General features: G+C 40.4%; 1 protein-coding gene across 50 annotated transcripts in view; it reads left to right on the top strand.

Moving 5' to 3' along the window:
* LOC138675454 (protocadherin gamma-A4-like) overlaps positions 1-13,962 on the top strand; it is a 732,953-nt gene extending 718,991 nt beyond the window's left edge. For all 50 annotated transcript variants that reach the window (XM_069763694.1, XM_069763684.1, XM_069763690.1 and 47 more), the window contains exon 4: positions 11,223-13,962. In XM_069763694.1, the coding sequence (XP_069619795.1) occupies positions 11,223-11,437 (215 nt within the window). In that variant the 3' untranslated portion in view covers positions 11,438-13,962. The remainder of the gene's footprint in view (positions 1-11,222) is intronic.
* Positions 13,963-17,281: the final 3,319 nt, after the last annotated feature.

Here is a 17,281-nt window from a genome sequence, read left to right as displayed (position 1 = left end):
TATACCAGGTCCTACACTTGCCTTACCTCGCTGAGAATAAACGTCTCCATCTGAATGGGTACATGTGGAACCTCTTCCTAGACTAAAATTCTCTCTCTCTGTGGAGGGGTATTGGACCTGCTGTAATTAAAACACCTGTGGCTAGGAGGTGGAGTGCACAATCGGAAGGCTAAAGAATACATTTCAAAAACCTGACCGGCACATCCAAACATAGACTAAGTGTGAACAGGTGCTGAACCTAGAGTCGCCAACTCGTATATAGTTAAGTAAATAAGGCAGCACACTGCAGCGCTAGAACATACAAACTTGAAACATGAAATTTGAACTGCATTACTGCACTAGAAATATGAAAAATGAGAGCGTTTAGAGAATAAAAATGGCCAATTTTATGTGTACCTGGTAGCCCCCTTACGGCATCTCTCTTATACCAGGTCCTACACTTGCCTTACCTCGCTGAGAATAAACATCTCCATCTGAATGGGTACATGTGGAACCTCTTCCTAGACTAAAATTCTCTCTCTCTGTGGAGGGGTATTGGACCTGCTGTAATTAAAACACCTGTGGCTAGGAGGCGGAGTGCACGATCAGAAGGCTAAAGAATACACTTCAAAAACCTGACCGGCACATCCAAACATAGACTAAATGTGAACAGGTGCTGAATCTAGAGTCGGCAACTCGTATATAGTTAAGTAAATAAGGCAGCACACTGCAGCGCTAGAACATACAAACTTGAAACATGAAATTTGAACAGCATTACTGCACTAGAAATATGAAAAATGAGAGCGTTTAGCGCATAAAAATGGCCAATTTTATGTGTACCTGGTAGCCCCTTTACGGCATCTCTCTTATACCAGGTCCTACACTTGCCTTACCTCGCTGAGAATAAACCTCTCCATCTGAATGGGTACATGTGGAACCTCTTCCTAGACTAAAATTCTCTCTCTCTGTGGAGGGGTATTGGACCTGCTGTAATTAAAACACCTGTGGCTAGGAGGCGGAGTGCACGATCAGAAGGCTAAAGAATACATTTCAAAAACCTGACCGGCACATCCAAACATAGACTAAGTTTGAACAGGTGCTGAACCTAGAGTCGCCAACTCGTATATAGTTAAGTAAATAAGGCAGCACACTGCAGCGCTAGAAAATGCAAACTTGAAACATGAAATTTGAACTGCATTACTGCACTAGAAATATGAAAAATGAGAGCTTTTAGCGCATAAAAATGGCCAATTTTATGTGTACCTGGTAGCCCCTTTACGGCATCTCTCTTATAAAGGGTCCTACACTTGCCTTACCTCGCTGAGAATAAATGTCTCCATCTGAAGGGGTACATGTGGAACCTCTTCCTAGACTAAAATTCTCTCTCTCTGTGGAGGGGTATTAGACCTGCTGTAATTAAAACACCTGTGGCTAGGAGGCGGAGTACACTATCAGAAGGCTAACGAATACATTTCAAAAACCTGACCGGCACATCCTAACATAGACTAAGTGTGAACAGGTGCTGAACCTAGAGTCGCCAACTCGTATATAGTTAAGTAAATAAGGCAGCACACTGCAGCGCTAGAACATGCAAACTTGAAACATGAAATTTGAACTGCATTACTGCACTAGAAATATGAAAAATGAGAGCGTTTAGCGCATAAAAATGGCCAATTTTATGTGTACCTGGTAGCCCCTTTACGGCATCTCTCTTATAAAAGGTCCTACACTTGCCTTACCTCGCTGAGAATAAATGTCTCCATCTGAAGGGGTACATGTGGAACCTCTTCCTAGACTAAAAATCTCTCTCTCTCTGTGGAGGGGTATTAGACCTGCTGTAATTAAAACACCTGTGGCTAGGAGGCGGAGTGCACTATCAGAAGGCTAAAGAATACATTTCAAAAACCTGACCGGCACATCCTAACATAGACTAAGTGTGAACAGGTGCTGAACCTAGAGTCGCCAACTCGTATATAGTTAAGTAAATAAGGCAGCACACTGCAGCGCTAGAACATGCAAACTTGAAACATGAAATTTGAACTGCATTACTGCACTAGAAATATGAAAAATGAGAGCGTTTAGCGCATAAAAATGGCCAATTTTATGTGTACCTGGTAGCCCCTTTACGGCATCTCTCTTATACCAGGTCATACACTTGCCTTACCTCGCTGAGAATAAACGTCTCCATCTGAATGGGTACATGTGGAACCTCTTCCTAGACTAAAATTCTCTCTCTCTCTGGAGGGGTATTGGACCTGCTGTAATTAAAACACCTGTGGCTAGGAGGCGGAGTGCACGATCAGAAGGCTAAAGAATATATTTCAAAAACCTGACCGGCACATCCAAACATAGACAAAGTGTGAACAGGTGCTGAATCTAGAGTCGCCAACTCGTATATAGTTAAGTAAATAAGGCAGCACACTGCAGCGCTAGAACATACAAACTTGAAACATGAAATTTGAGCTGCATTACTGCACCAGAAATATGAAAAATGAGAGCGTTTAGCGCATAAAAATGACCAATTTTATGTGTACCTGGTAGCCCCTTTACGGCATCTCTCTTATAAGAGGTCCTACACTTGCCTTACCTCGCTGAGAATAAACGTCTCCATCTGAATGGGTACATGTGGAACCTCTTCCTAGACTAAAATTCTCTCTCTCTGTGGAGGGGTATTGGACCTGCTGTAATTAAAACACCTGTGGCTAGGAGGCGGAGTGCACAATCAGAAGGCTAAAGAATACCTTTCAAAAACCTGACCGGCACACCCAAACATAGACTAAGTGTGAACAGGTGCTGAACCTAGAGTCCCAACTCGTATATAGTTAAGTAAATAAGGCAGCACACTGCAGCGCTAGAACATGCAAACTTGAAACATGACATTTGAACTGCATTACTGCACTAGAAATATGAAAAATGAGAGCGTTTAGCGCATAAAAATGGCCAATTTTATGTGTACCTGGTAGCCCCTTTACGGCATCTCTCTTATAAAAGGTCCTACACTTGCCTTACCTCGCTGAGAATAAATGTCTCCATCTGAAGGGGTACATGTGGAACCTCTTCCTAGACTAAAAATCTCTCTCTCTCTGTGGAGGGGTATTAGACCTGCTGTAATTAAAACACCTGTGGCTAGGAGGCGGAGTGCACTATCAGAAGGCTAAAGAATACATTTCAAAAACCTGACCGGCACATCCTAACATAGACTCAGTGTGAACAGGTGCTGAACCTAGAGTCGCCAACTCGTATATAGTTAAGTAAATAAGGCAGCACACTGCAGCGCTAGAACATGCAAACTTGAAACATGACATTTGAACTGCATTACTGCACTAGAAATATGAAAAATGAGAGCGTTTAGCGCATAAAAATGGCCAATTTTATGTGTACCTGGTAGCCCCTTTACGGCATCTCTCTTATACCAGGTCCTACACTTGCCTTACCTCGCTGAGAATAAACGTCTCCATCTGAATGGGTACATGTGGAACCTCTTCCTAGACTAAAATTCTCTCTCTCTCTGGAGGGGTATTGGACCTGCTGTAATTAAAACACCTGTGGCTAGGAGGCGGAGTGCACGATCAGAAGGCTAAAGAATACATTTCAAAAACCTGACCGGCACATCCAAACATAGACTAAGTGTGAACAGGTGCTGAACCTAGAGTCCCAACTCGTATATAGTTAAGTAAATAAGGCAGCACACTGCAGCGCTAGAACATACAAACTTGAAACATGAAATTTGAACTGCATTACTGCACTAGAAATATGAAAAATGAGAGCGTTTAGCGCATAAAAATGACCAATTTTATGTGTACCTGGTAGCCCCCTTACGGCATCTCTCTTATACCAGGTCCTACACTTGCCTTACCTCGCTGAGAATAAACGTCTCCATCTGAATGGGTGCATGTGGAACCTCTTCCTAGACTAAAATTCTCTCTCTCTGTGGAGGGGTATTGGACCTGCTGTAATTAAAACACCTGTGGCTAGGAGGCGGAGTGCACGATCAGAAGGCTAAAGAATACCTTTCAAAAACCTGACCTGCACATCCAAACATAGACTAAGTGTGAACAGGTGCTGAACCTAGAGTCCCAACTCGTATATAGTTAAGTAAATAAGGCAGCACACTGCAGCGCTAGAACATGCAAAATTGAAACATGAAATTTGAACTGCATTACTGCACTAGAAATATGAAAAATGAGAGCGTTTAGCGCATAAATATGACCAATTTTATGTGTACCTGGTAGCCCCTTTACGGCATCTCTCTTATACCAGGTCCTACACTTGCCTTACCTCGCTGAGAATAAATGTCTCCATCTGAATGGGTACATGTGGAACCTCTTCCTAGACTAAAATTCTCTCTCTCTGTGGAGGGGTATTGGACCTGCTGTAATTAAAACACCTGTGGCTAGGAGGGGGAGTGCACGATCAGAAGGCTAAAGAATACATTTCAAAAACCTGACCGGCACATCCAAACATAGACTAAGTGTGAACAGGTGCTGAACCTAGAGTCGCCAACTCGTATATAGTTAAGTAAATAAGGCAGCACACTGCAGCGCTAGAAAATGCAAACTTGAAACATGAAATTTGAACTGCATTACTGCACTAGAAATATGAAAAATTAGAGCTTTTAGCTCATAAAAATGGCCAATTTTATGTGTACCTGGTAGCCCCTTTACGGCATCTCTCTTATAAAAGGTCCTACACTTGCCTTACCTCGCTGAGAATAAATGTCTCCATCTGAAGGGGTACATGTGGAACCTCTTCCTAGACTAAAATTCTCTCTCTCTGTGGAGGGGTATTAGACCTGCTGTAATTAAAACACCTGTGGCTAGGAGGCGGAGTACACTATCAGAAGGCTAAAGAATACATTTCAAAAACCTGACCGGCACATCCTAACATAGACTAAGTGTGAACAGGTGCTGAACCTAGAGTCGCCAACTCGTATATAGTTAAGTAAATAAGGCAGCACACTGCAGCGCTAGAACATGCAAACTTGAAACATGAAATTTGAACTGCATTACTGCACTAGACATATGAAAAATGAGAGCGTTTAGCGCATAAAAATGGCCAATTTTATGTGTACCTGGTAGCCCCTTTATGGCATCTCTCTTATACCAGGTCCTACACTTGCCTTACCTCGCTGAGAATAAACGTCTCCATCTGAATGGGTACATGTGGAACCTCTTCCTGGACTAAAATTCTCTCTCTCTGTGGAGGGGTATTGGACCTGCTGTAATTAAAACACCTGTGGCTAGGAGGCGGAGTGCACGATCAAAAGGCTAAAGAATACATTTCAAAAACCTGACCGGCACATCCAAACATAGACTAAGTTTGAACAGGTGCTGAACCTAGAGTCACCAACTCGTATATAGTTAAGTAAATAAGGCAGCACACTGCAGCGCTAGAACATGCAAACTTGAAACATGAAATTTGAACTGCATTACTGCACTAGAAATATGAAAAATGAGAGCTTTTAGCGCATAAAAATGGCCAATTTTATGTGTACCTGGTAGCCCCTTTACGGCATCTCTCCTATAAAAGGTCCTACACTTGCCTTACCTCGCTGAGAATAAATGTCTCCATCTGAAGGGGTACATGTGGAACCTCTTCCTAGACTAAAATTCTCTCTCTCTGTGGAGGGGTATTAGACCTGCTGTAATTAAAACACCTGTGGCTAGGAGGCGGAGTACACTATCAGAAGGCTAAAAAATACATTTCAAAAACCTGACCGGCACATCCTAACATAGACTAAGTGTGAACAGCTGCTGAACCTAGAGTCGCCAACTCGTATATAGTTAAGTAAATAAGGCAGCACACTGCAGCGCTAGAACATGCAAACTTGAAACATGACATTTGAACTGCATTACTGCACTAGAAATATGAAAAATGAGAGCGTTTAGCGCATAAAAATGGCCAATTTTATGTGTACCTGGTAGCCCCTTTACGGCATCTCTCTTATAAAAGGCCCTACACTTGCCTTACCTCGCTGAGAATAAATGTCTCCATCTGAAGGGGTACATGTGGAACCTCTTCCTAGACTAAAAATCTCTCTCTCTCTGTGGAGGGGTATTAGACCTGCTGTAATTAAAACACCTGTGGCTAGGAGGCGGAGTGCACTATCAGAAGGCTAAAGAATACATTTCAAAAACCTGACCGACACATCCTAACATAGACTAAGTGTGAACAGGTGCTGAACCTAGAGTCGCCAACTCGTATATAGTTAAGTAAATAAGGCAGCATACTGCAGCGCTAGAACATGCAAACTTGAAACATGAAATTTGAACTGCATTACTGCACTAGAAATATGAAAAATGAGAGCGTTTAGCGCATAAAAATGGCCAATTTTATGTGTACCTGGTAGCCCCTTTACGGCATCTCTCTTATACCAGGTCCTACACTTGCCTTACCTCGCTGAAAATAAACGTCTCCATCTGAATGGGTACATGTGGAACCTCTTCCTAGACTAAAATTCTCTCTCTCTGTGGAGGGGTATTGGACCTGCTGTAATTAAAACACCTGTGGCTAGGAGGCGGAGTGCACGATCAGAAGGCTAAAGAATACATTTCAAAAACCTGACCGGCACATCCAAACATAGACTAAGTGTGAACAGGTGCTGAATCTAGAGTCGCCAACTCGTATATAGTTAAGTAAATAAGGCAGCACACTGCAGCGCTAGAACATACAAACTTGAAACATGAAATTTGAACTGCATTACTGCACTAGAAATATGAAAAATGAGAGCGTTTAGCGCATAAAAATGACCAATTTTATGTGTACCTGGTAGCCCCTTTACGGCATCTCTCTTATACCAGGTCCTACACTTGCCTTACCTTGCTGAGAATAAACGTCTCCATCTGAATGGGTACATGTGGAACCTCTTCCTAGACTAAAATTCTCTCTCTCTGTGGAGGGGTATTGGACCTACTGTAATTAAAACACCTGTGGCTAGGAGGCGGAGTGCACGATCAGAAGGCTAAAGAATACCTTTCAAAAACCTGACCGGCACATCCAAACATAGACTAAGTGTGAACAGGTGCTGAACCTAGAGTCGCCAACTCGTATATAGTTAAGTAAATAAGGCAGCACACTGCAGCGCTAGAACATGCAAACTTGAAACATGAAATTTGAACTGCATTGCTGCACTAGAAATATGAAAAATGAGAGCGTTTAGCGCATAAAAATGGCCAATTTTATGTGTACCTGGTAGCCCCTTTGCGGCATCTCTCTTATACCAGGTCCTACACTTGCCTTACCTCGCTGAGAATAAACGTCTCCATCTGAATGGGTACATGTGGAACCTCTTCCTAGACTAAAATTCTCTCTCTCTGTGGAGGGGTATTGGACCTGCTGTAATTAAAACACCTGTAGCTAGGAGGCGGAGTGCACGATCAGAAGGCTAAAGAATACATTTCAAAAACCTGACCGGCACATCCAAACATAGACTAAGTGTGAACAGGTGCTGAATCTAGAGTCGCCAACTCGTATATAGTTAAGTAAATAAGGCAGCACACTGCAGCGCTAAAACATACAAACTTGAAACATGAAATTTGAACTGCATTACTGCACTAGAAATATGAAAAATGAGAGCGTTTAGCGCATAAAAATGGCCAATTTTATGTGTACCTGGTAGCCCCCTTACGGCATCTCTCTTATACCAGGTCCTACTCTTGCCTTACCTCGCTGAGAATAAACGTCTCCATCTGAATGGTTACATGTGGAACCTCTTCCTAGACTAAAATTATCTCTCTCTGTGGAGGGGTATTGGACCTGCTGTAATTAAAACACCTGTGGCTAGGAGGCGGAGTGCACGATCAGAAGGCTAAAGAATACCTTTCAAAAACCTGACCGGCACATCCAAACATAGACTAAGTGTGAACAGGTGCTGAACCTAGAGTTCCAACTCGTATATAGTTAAGTAAATAAGGCAGCACACTGCAGCGCTAGAACATGCAAACTTGAAACATGAAATTTGAACTGCATTACTGCACCAGAAATATGAAAAATGAGAGCGTTTAGCGCATAAAAATGACCAATTTTATGTGTACCTGGTAGCCCCTTTACGGCATCTCTCTTATACCAGGTCCTACACTTGCCTTACCTCGCTGAGAATAAACGTCTCCATCTGAATGGGTACATGTGGAACCTCTTCCTAGACTAAAATTCTCTCTCTCTGTGGAGGGGTATTGGACCTGCTGTAATTAAAACACCTGTGGCTAGGAGGCGGAGTGCACGATCAGAAGGCTAAAGAATACCTTTCAAAAACCTGACCGGCACATCCAAACATAGACTAAGTGTGAACAGGTGCTGAACCTAGAGTCCCAACTCGTATATAGTTAAGTAAATAAGGCAGCACACTGCAGCGCTAGAACATGCAAACTTGAAACATGAAATTTGAACTGCATTACTGCACTAGAAATATGAAAAATGAGAGCGTTTAGCGCATAAAAATGACCAATTTTATGTGTACCTGGTAGCCCCTTTACGGCATCTCTCTTATACCAGGTCCTACACTTGCCTTACCTCGCTGAGAATAAACGTCTCCATCTGAATGGGTACATGTGGAACCTCTTCCTAGACTAAAATTCTCTCTCTCTGTGGAGGGGTATTGGACCTGCTGTAATTGAAACACCTGTGGCTAGGAGGCGGAGTGCACTATCAGAAGGCTAAAGAATACATTTTAAAAACTTGACCGGCACATCCAAACATAGACTAAGTGTGAACAGGTGCTGAACCTAGAGTCGCCAACTCGTATATAGTTAAGTAAATAAGGCAGCACACTGCAGCGCTAGAACATGCAAACTTGAAACATGAAATTTGAACTGCATTACTGCACTAGAAATATGAAAAATGAGAGCGTTTAGCGCATAAAAATGGCCAATTGACATAATCTTATTGACCTGAAAGATCATGTTGTCAGGTCACTCCCCTCCCTCCCACAAAAATAAAATTTTGTCTTTTTTTCGCAATTTCCCCATATTTCAATTTTTTTCAAGTTTTCCAGTGCATTTTATGGTGAAATGAATGGCATCCTTCAAAAAAGTACAGTCAGGGAAGAATAATAAACTTGTGGCTCTTGGTACAAGGAGAAGAAAAAGCTAATATGAAAAATTCCCAGTTCCTTAAAGAGGTCCTGTCACCAGGCTAAAAGTGGCCAGTTTTTGCGTTTATATCCTCCCAACTGCTCCCCTGAGTTTTCCATTTTATATATTACTGTTCCAGTGATATAAGCCCTTATATTTAGTGCTAATTTTGCTGGTTATTACAAGGAAGTATGGCTCACAGGAACCTCTGGGGCATGTCTTTAGTCTGCTCTACGAGCAACACCTCTTAGTAAAGACCAGCAAAATTAGCACAAAATAAAAAGGCCTATATCTATGAAACCATATGGCAGAATACTCAGGGGTAGGGTTGAGTGACTCTTACTTTTTTAGGGTCGAGTCGGGTTTCGTGAAACCTGACTATCTCAAAAGTCGAGTCGAGTGAAATCGGCCGATTATCGCAAAAAGTCGGGGGGATCGACCGAAACACAAAACCCAATGCAAAGTCAAATCTCTGTCTCTCTCTCTCTCTCTCTCTCTCTGTCCCTGAACAGAAAAGCTGGTGTTACACATTGCAAATCGCTACAGCGCACAAGCGAGAAGATGGCGATAGGCATGCACGCCCCTAAGACCTATGTCATCACTCTGCCCATGCTCCTTCATTGGCTGAAAAAATGGCGCCAAACGCATCAAACGAAATGCGACTTTGGCTCGAAGATCGCCGACCGCATGGCCGATCCCACACTAGGATCTTGTCGGGTTTCATGAAACCCGTCTTTGCTAAAAGTCGGCGACTTTTGAATTTGTCCGATCCGTTTCGCTCAAGCCTACTCAGGGGTTCAGCGGAAATATTCAGCGGAAATAAAATTAGAGCAAAAACTAGCCACTCTTCACCTGGTGACTGCTCCTCTTTAAGTACTGTAAGCTTAGTTAAAATACATATGTAACAAGATATATAATGAATCCACCAAAATAATAGATAGGCGAAGCTGCATCCAAAAAACCTCATTAATCTCTGATGGCAAAAACTGTCATACTGACGAAATACTGATCAAAATCTTATCCAAAAATACTGATGAAAATCTGTAGCTTTTATGTTTACAAGAAAAAAAATCACTGACGTCTGATTGTGGCTGAAAACCTCCATAGCGGATACAATTCTGAGAATAGAATGGCAGAGCTCCCTTTGACATTTCTCGAGCACAGCGGAGCACCCACATCTCCATTCAGGTGAATCGGTGGTGTGGTAGTTTCCTGGTCCCCACAGGCTTCACTGTTCAGAAAAAAATGCCTAAGGGACCTCCATTAACAAAGCAGAGCAAAGGTTCTGTTACAATTTACACGATCTTCATTAGGAAACCAGGGAATTTGCCAACTCTAACATAAGAAAAGGGCACAAAAGATTAGTAAACTTTTTGGCAGATTTAAAGCAATGTATACATTTTATTGGGAGAAAAGAGGAACATTTGTAATTAAAGTGAACTTGCCACCATGAAAATGCAGTCCAATCTTTAGGCACAATATTATAGAGCATGGGGAGCTGAGCAGATTGATATATAGTTTAGTGAGAAAAAAATTCTGTATAACCTGTGGTTTCATCATTTTACCCTTGCTCTTTGTGGGTTTTTTGGTCCAGTGTGTGGTCCCATCAGTGACTGACAGCTCTGTCTGTACGCTCACTTAGACAAAAAAAACTTCCAGTCACTCATAGACTGCCCACTGGACCAAAATCCCAAAAAGTAGAGATTTAAATTCTGAAAATATAGGTCATATTGAAAAAAATGGCACATCAGCTCAGCTTCCCCCTGCTCTATAACACCGAAGCCTGCAAATTGGGCTACATGTTCATTGTGACAGGTTCCTTTTAATATACAATTTTATTTAAATTGCTTAACTTGACCTGACCTGAGATTGTGAAGGCCATCATACTAGGACTCTATTGTGTAGGATTATGCATGTGTGTCCTTTACAGATGTAACCTGGTGGAGCCTTAGATCCAAAAATCAAGACTAAAAAATTGAGTGAAAAGGCTCTTTCATAATATGGATGTCTGAACACCTCTACAAATATCAAATCCTTTCAGGAAACATATTAACACTGATGCAATATTTTTCCTAATGATTTCTAATTAATGCCCATAAATGTTCCATGTGTAATAACTGAAAAAATATGATGTAATGTTAAGCTAACACTAGTGCTTTTGATTGTACCTTACAGAAGCCGCTGAAGGAACTTCAGGCCTCGGAGGAGGAACAGGCACCATGGGCCTCAGTGCTCGCTATGGACCACAGTTCACCCTGCAGCATGTCCCTGACTACAGACAAAATGTCTACATACCAGGAAGTACTTTGACACCAACCAACGCTGGAGGAAAACGTGACGGAAAGGGCGGAGGTAACAAGAAGAAATCTGGCAAGAAGGATAAGAAGTAACCAACGCTATGAAAGAGTTTGCTTACACCAACAGGGCAGAATTATTTGAACACTTCCCTATGTGAAAAACATAAGATATTAGGGCAATGCTGAATGTCATCTTTGGACGCATAAGAATATCAATGGCTTGAATGTATCATTGTTAGAGCTGGGCGCAGAACATCCCCTCCATCGGTACATTTATTGCTTCCAGCTCTGATAATGAGGACATCATTCTTAGCCTTGGAAACAAGTGCCCTGTCAATATTAGCTAAGATTTTGTATTAGTGCAGGATAATTTCACGATGATATGCACTCTTTTTACAAGCTGTTAAAATTTGATTTGCTTCCACACCGACACCTTGTGGAGCTTTTTCCATTGTATATAATTCCAGCAAAGTAGTTATTTATAATTTATGAACATTCAGGTGTACCAGGGCAATTCTCGGCTTTCTACCCATATTCCATTTTTTTTGACTATCTATTGACAGTAATCAAAGAAAAATATAAAAGAATTGTACGGCTCCAAAACCTGGGTAAGCGGAAATGTGTGACCTGAATGAAACAAAATATTAATTGAGCCTAAAAAAAACTGGATAGTAAGGATATTAACACGAAAGCAGCAAATTTTGTAGACTCAACACCATTCTTTAGAATATGACCGAGGAGTATTTGTTGAGAAGTTTGTTACGCACGGGGCGAAAATGGCTATATACTACTGATGTTACTTAACAGGTCAAATTCTCACGAATCTTGTTTCAGTTCACAAAATTGTTGCATCCGATGCGTGACGTAAAAAAAAAAAAGTTACGCAACTTTTTATTTCCTAAAGTATGTAAAAAATGCTAAATATACATGTAGTGATTGTACAACTACTACTTACAAAGAGTGTCAATGGTCTTGTGCAGTACTTATTTCAATACTGTACTTATTGATGTTTTTGTTCATTTTCTATGAGAAGATTATGTTGGAGATTTTTGTTTCCCCCCCTGATTATGGAGTAAGATTATTCACATAATGTAATGTACATGAAACACTAACGTAAAGCTCTATTTTGTTTCGTGACAAGATGGACTTTTTACACTTCTGCACAAAGAAAAATGCATGTCTAATTTTCACAAATTGTCTGCAACTCCACCAGACTTAGGGAATTTGTTGCATGTAATCAGCATGGGGGATATTCATTCTTTATATAGAATGGTAATGGTAAACCTGTCTAGGGCAGGTCAAGATGTGTAGGGTAACAACTGTAGATTCACCGGGGAGGAAGTTATGACACATACATACTTGCCAAGAATATTAAAATTCTAACTTGTACATAAATGACATTTTTCTTCATTTGATAACAATGATATAAAAATGATACAAACATTTCCGAGGCTGAAGTCAACCATCATTAAAATAAAAGTACTAAGCACCATCAGCTACATGGTAGACGATGCTTAAAAACTGGTAAAAAGAAAAAAAAGACACAAAGAACAGATTCTAATAATCGTAACATAAAATAAAGTTCATCAACGTTTTTTAATTATGTACAGTTACAAAAATTAATTGATTAGAGGAGAAACCCTATTTTTTAATAAAACAATTGTGTAATATTTTCCTACATTAGGCATAATAGACATAAGGCCTTTCTTTAGAGCCACGCATGGCCTAGATATAATCCTTGGCAAATTTTTAATTTTGGATCTAACCAACTTAAGGTTTGACAGCCACAATGTATTAAATATTCTAGTGCAACCCAGAAGATGGATGTACAGATTGGTCCACTTACAGAATTTTTGAGAACATTTGCCTATATGAGTAAAATCACATCAACGCCAAACATCATGGGCTATCATTTCTGGTTATAAGCCTAGAAATCCAAAAGGAACTTATAAAAAAAATGACTGTTCGAGTTTTTTGGATCATAAATGATGATGATGTTTCTCCTCTGATATAATAGTATAGTCATTCAGTAGAAGAAAATCATGTTTTTTTTGGCTAGGATCTCCATCACTAAGTCTACTTATGTCAACGGTGACCTACAAAACTGAATATCAAGCTAGAATTTTTGGGAACAAACACAATTATTCATGACCCTCCCCCTAATCTCTCTTGTAATAGTAACCATTCCCGCTGCTTGTAATACTATTAACTAATGCAGTCATGTGAGTCTTTTAGCGGTAGATACATTTTTGCTATTTTTTTTCCTTTCTATTGAAGAATCAGAAGGTTATGTCATTGTAGAAAATGCTATTGTCTTGTAAGAATTAAGTGCTTTTCTCATCCTTGTAGCTAACTTGTGGACAGCAGTATTTAATATTCTCCTATCTTTCTGTGTGGTTTGTGATATCAATGTACATGAGTTGAAATGCATCTGTCCTTTTTGTGTCTAATACTGAATTATACCTACATATTATATAAAAAATATATATATATGCTTATTCCCCTCCCTGTATCCATATAGACCCATGTCACTGCATTACATGCAAGTTTTATACTCTGTTTTTTATATTGCTTTCTTTCTTTGGGAAAAAAAAAATAAATAAAATGTTTTCTTCAAATTGTTGGCGTGTGGAGGTTTTAATTACGCGGCTGCCTCTGTGTCCTGCATTGTATTACACAAAACACAGATAAGAAGTCTTATATTCTTAGAGAGATTGCCGTCTGGCTAAGCTTGTTAGACTTGACCCATATTTCCTGAATGATTTTGTGTCTCCTGCTGATGGCATCGCAGCCGCTTCTCCATGAAATCAGACAGAAAGACCAAGCAACATTCTTCTTTATACTCTTACTCGAATACCATTCACTCTTACTGGAAGAACTAGTATAAAAAAAATATTGAATAGGTGACTAAGTTATTCCCTGGACAGGAGTCAACTATTTAAAGGGTCAACAAACCTCTAACAATTCACTGTTTTGATGAGAGTTTGGGTCCTGAGAACCCACCAATTGTAAAAATGAAGGAACACAAGCATTCACTTCCGTACCATGGGCCCTTGTTTCTATTCTGCTCTGGTAGGCTCTCCATTGACTTTCTAAGTATCAGTATGTCTCGTTCTTTGCTCTCCAAGGAGATCCAAACAGAGATGAAAAGAATCAAAATGGCACATGGATCACCCGAGTGTGTCTGCCAGACATTTAAGCAATCTTAATACCAAAACTATTATTGGTAAGTACTTCTGATGTGGAGGAGCAACATGTTAATGTTAGGCAACCAATTAAGTAGCTGTAAAATGATATAAATGTGGCCATTCAATGGCAATCCAAGTTAGCCGCTGCCAGACATCTCTGGTAGATGTTTATCTCCCACGTATTCACAAACATCGAGAACTGAAATCCAATGTTTCTTTTCTCTCTGACATCCTTTGTTAGTGTAGTGTTGAGAGGTCGCTATATACATTAGATGATTAGCGAGTACCAATGTGATCATCAAGTTCTTCTATTCTCATACGTATATGGAAGAGTTAAAGGGTTATTCCCATTGAGCTTCCCCGGCCCTACCAAAACAGCATGGAACAGCCCATATTCGGGGAAAAATTTCTTCCAGACTTCACATACGGCAATGACTATAGTTCTCTGGATCATCCCATCCCAGCTCACACCAAGAAGGGAAAGTCATAAAATTACGGAAATACTAGCAATAAACATATTAATCATTTGCAATTGACAAAAAATGGAAACAAAATTGTCAAAACACACCAATTTGTTCAGTATTGAGTATGAGTGACATACACAGAAGTACACGAACTTACACATGTTGGCTCCAATCATTGAGCTCATTAATGGTTGTCTGAGGAATGTTCTGAGAAGCTGAATGTGCTAGGACATGCACATCATCAAGATCCTCTGCTGGCAGGTCCTTTGCATTTGCCTTTACAACTGGGACCAATGACGCCCCAGATGTTCTTAATTGGAGACAAGTCAGGAGATCCTGTAGGCCATGGTAGCAAAAGCAACATGCAGCCTAGCATTGTTCAGTGCACCTGCCCACCTATTTGTTTTCCAACTATCTCCATGCTTCTCTGACTTTAACATCAGAGATATCAATCGAGGAAGAGGACTTAGATATACTTTAGATGTAAAACAAGTAGGTAGGAAGGTGCACTGAACCAAGCATTGTGTTCTGGCAGACTACCTTTTAAATAAGCAGAATCCCTTTAAGACAGCGTGTTAATATTATTTAACATATGTGTGTTCAGTGCAAATCTATCAGCAGTTTTGCAGTATAGCACATTAGGCATCAAGGGAGCTATGTGATTCAGAGCTGAGAACACTCTGCCAAAAAGGGGGAGGTGAGAACTAAAAGAGCCGCAGAACAAGAAAGAAGATAATGGCATGCATATACAGTACATAGTCATGCTGAAGACATTTTAACCAGGAACAGATGAAAGGTTAAAAAAGGTTAAAAAGTTGTATCTGCAATCAGCAATGGAAAAAAAATAAGAACATTACAAAAAAACAGGAATCAGACTCTTGTTCCCAAAACATATTCAACTAGTCTTATCAGCAAAATGTGGATCCATCACACATACTCTATAAAATGAGCAATGTCTGCAATGTATGGAAATCATGGTATAAATGATTCATTTTAAGGGGGCTGTCCACTACTCGAACACCCCCTTCTCAATCACTATATTTCCCTCATGGAGGCTAATAACAGCTATACTGGCGCCAATCCAGCAACGTCGTGGCCTGCTCTCCCAGGGCTCACATAACATTGCTATGTCTCTCGTGCGCTGCTGTTAATCAGCACCTACTTGATGATCACTTCCTTCAAACCAAATTGAAACCAAGAAATGATATCTGATTTACTCTCTGATTTACTCTGGATGTCATTTACATCCTATGGATGTGAGAGTGAAGCGTTTGCTTATTGTCTGCAGGGCTCTCGTGACATAACACTGTCAGGTGAGCCCTGAGAGCAGGCGCCGACACCGCTGGAACAACACCCTCAAAAGAGGTGAGCATAGCTGTTATTATTTTATATGGGGGGAAATATAGCGATTGAGAAGTGAACAACTTCTTTAAAGAATTAAATTGATTTTTTTTTCATAAATCAAAGAGTACACATGGAAATAAGAAACTTTATAATTTTCTTGTTGGAGAAATAAATTTCCTTCCCGTCCTGGACTGATCAATCAGTCTCAAAATTCTCAATTCATGGGTAAAAGCTCTCTTCAGTGAACACAGATTTTCCCATTAGTGAGATAGGCAGTTGTTGCTCATAAAGTTCTATGGAGAACTGTAACTGTCATTTCAGGAGAACTTGCAGCAGATTGTCTGCATCTGCCACTGGCTCCTCATCCCATCTCCCTTCTCAATCAAAATTGTAAGAGCGTCACCTGTCCTCTATCACTAAATGCAGATTTTAACCAATAATTGAGAGTTAACGATCAGTCCTGGTGGAGAAAGAAGAGACAGTATCTTCAAAAAGTGCAAATGGGACCTTGTGCCTCCGTACACAGGGCCCCTCAATCAATGTACATGGACACTCCTATACAGGAGAACTAAGAACATGGAGCACATGGTCCAAGAATGAAATATACCAACTTTATTAAATACTAAAGGCAGACAATTAAGGATAAAAATATCAAATTCCTCTATCCAAACAAGTCAAATAGAACAAGGACTCAGGTAAATACACGCATACACCAAATGTTGTAACTGGGTAGGAAGAGTATCGAATTCATACATAAATACATAAAGTGCCAGGGCTTAAATGTGGTAAACCATCAGGTGTTTAATTGCGGTAGGGCTAGACCCAGTAATACATAAGGACTGTATAGATAATATGTTCTAACTCCAAGTGGATGTAAGGTCCAACAGCCCTATAACACAGCTACATTAAACATTGATAATTTCACTTTTACCCATAAATGC

The sequence above is a fragment of the Ranitomeya imitator genome, chromosome 4 (genome assembly GCF_032444005.1).
Source record: "Ranitomeya imitator isolate aRanImi1 chromosome 4, aRanImi1.pri, whole genome shotgun sequence".
Lineage (NCBI taxonomy): Eukaryota > Metazoa > Chordata > Amphibia > Anura > Dendrobatidae > Ranitomeya > Ranitomeya imitator.
The sequence above is the reverse complement of the archived record's forward strand: the minus strand, read 5'-3'. Positions and strand labels throughout refer to the sequence as shown.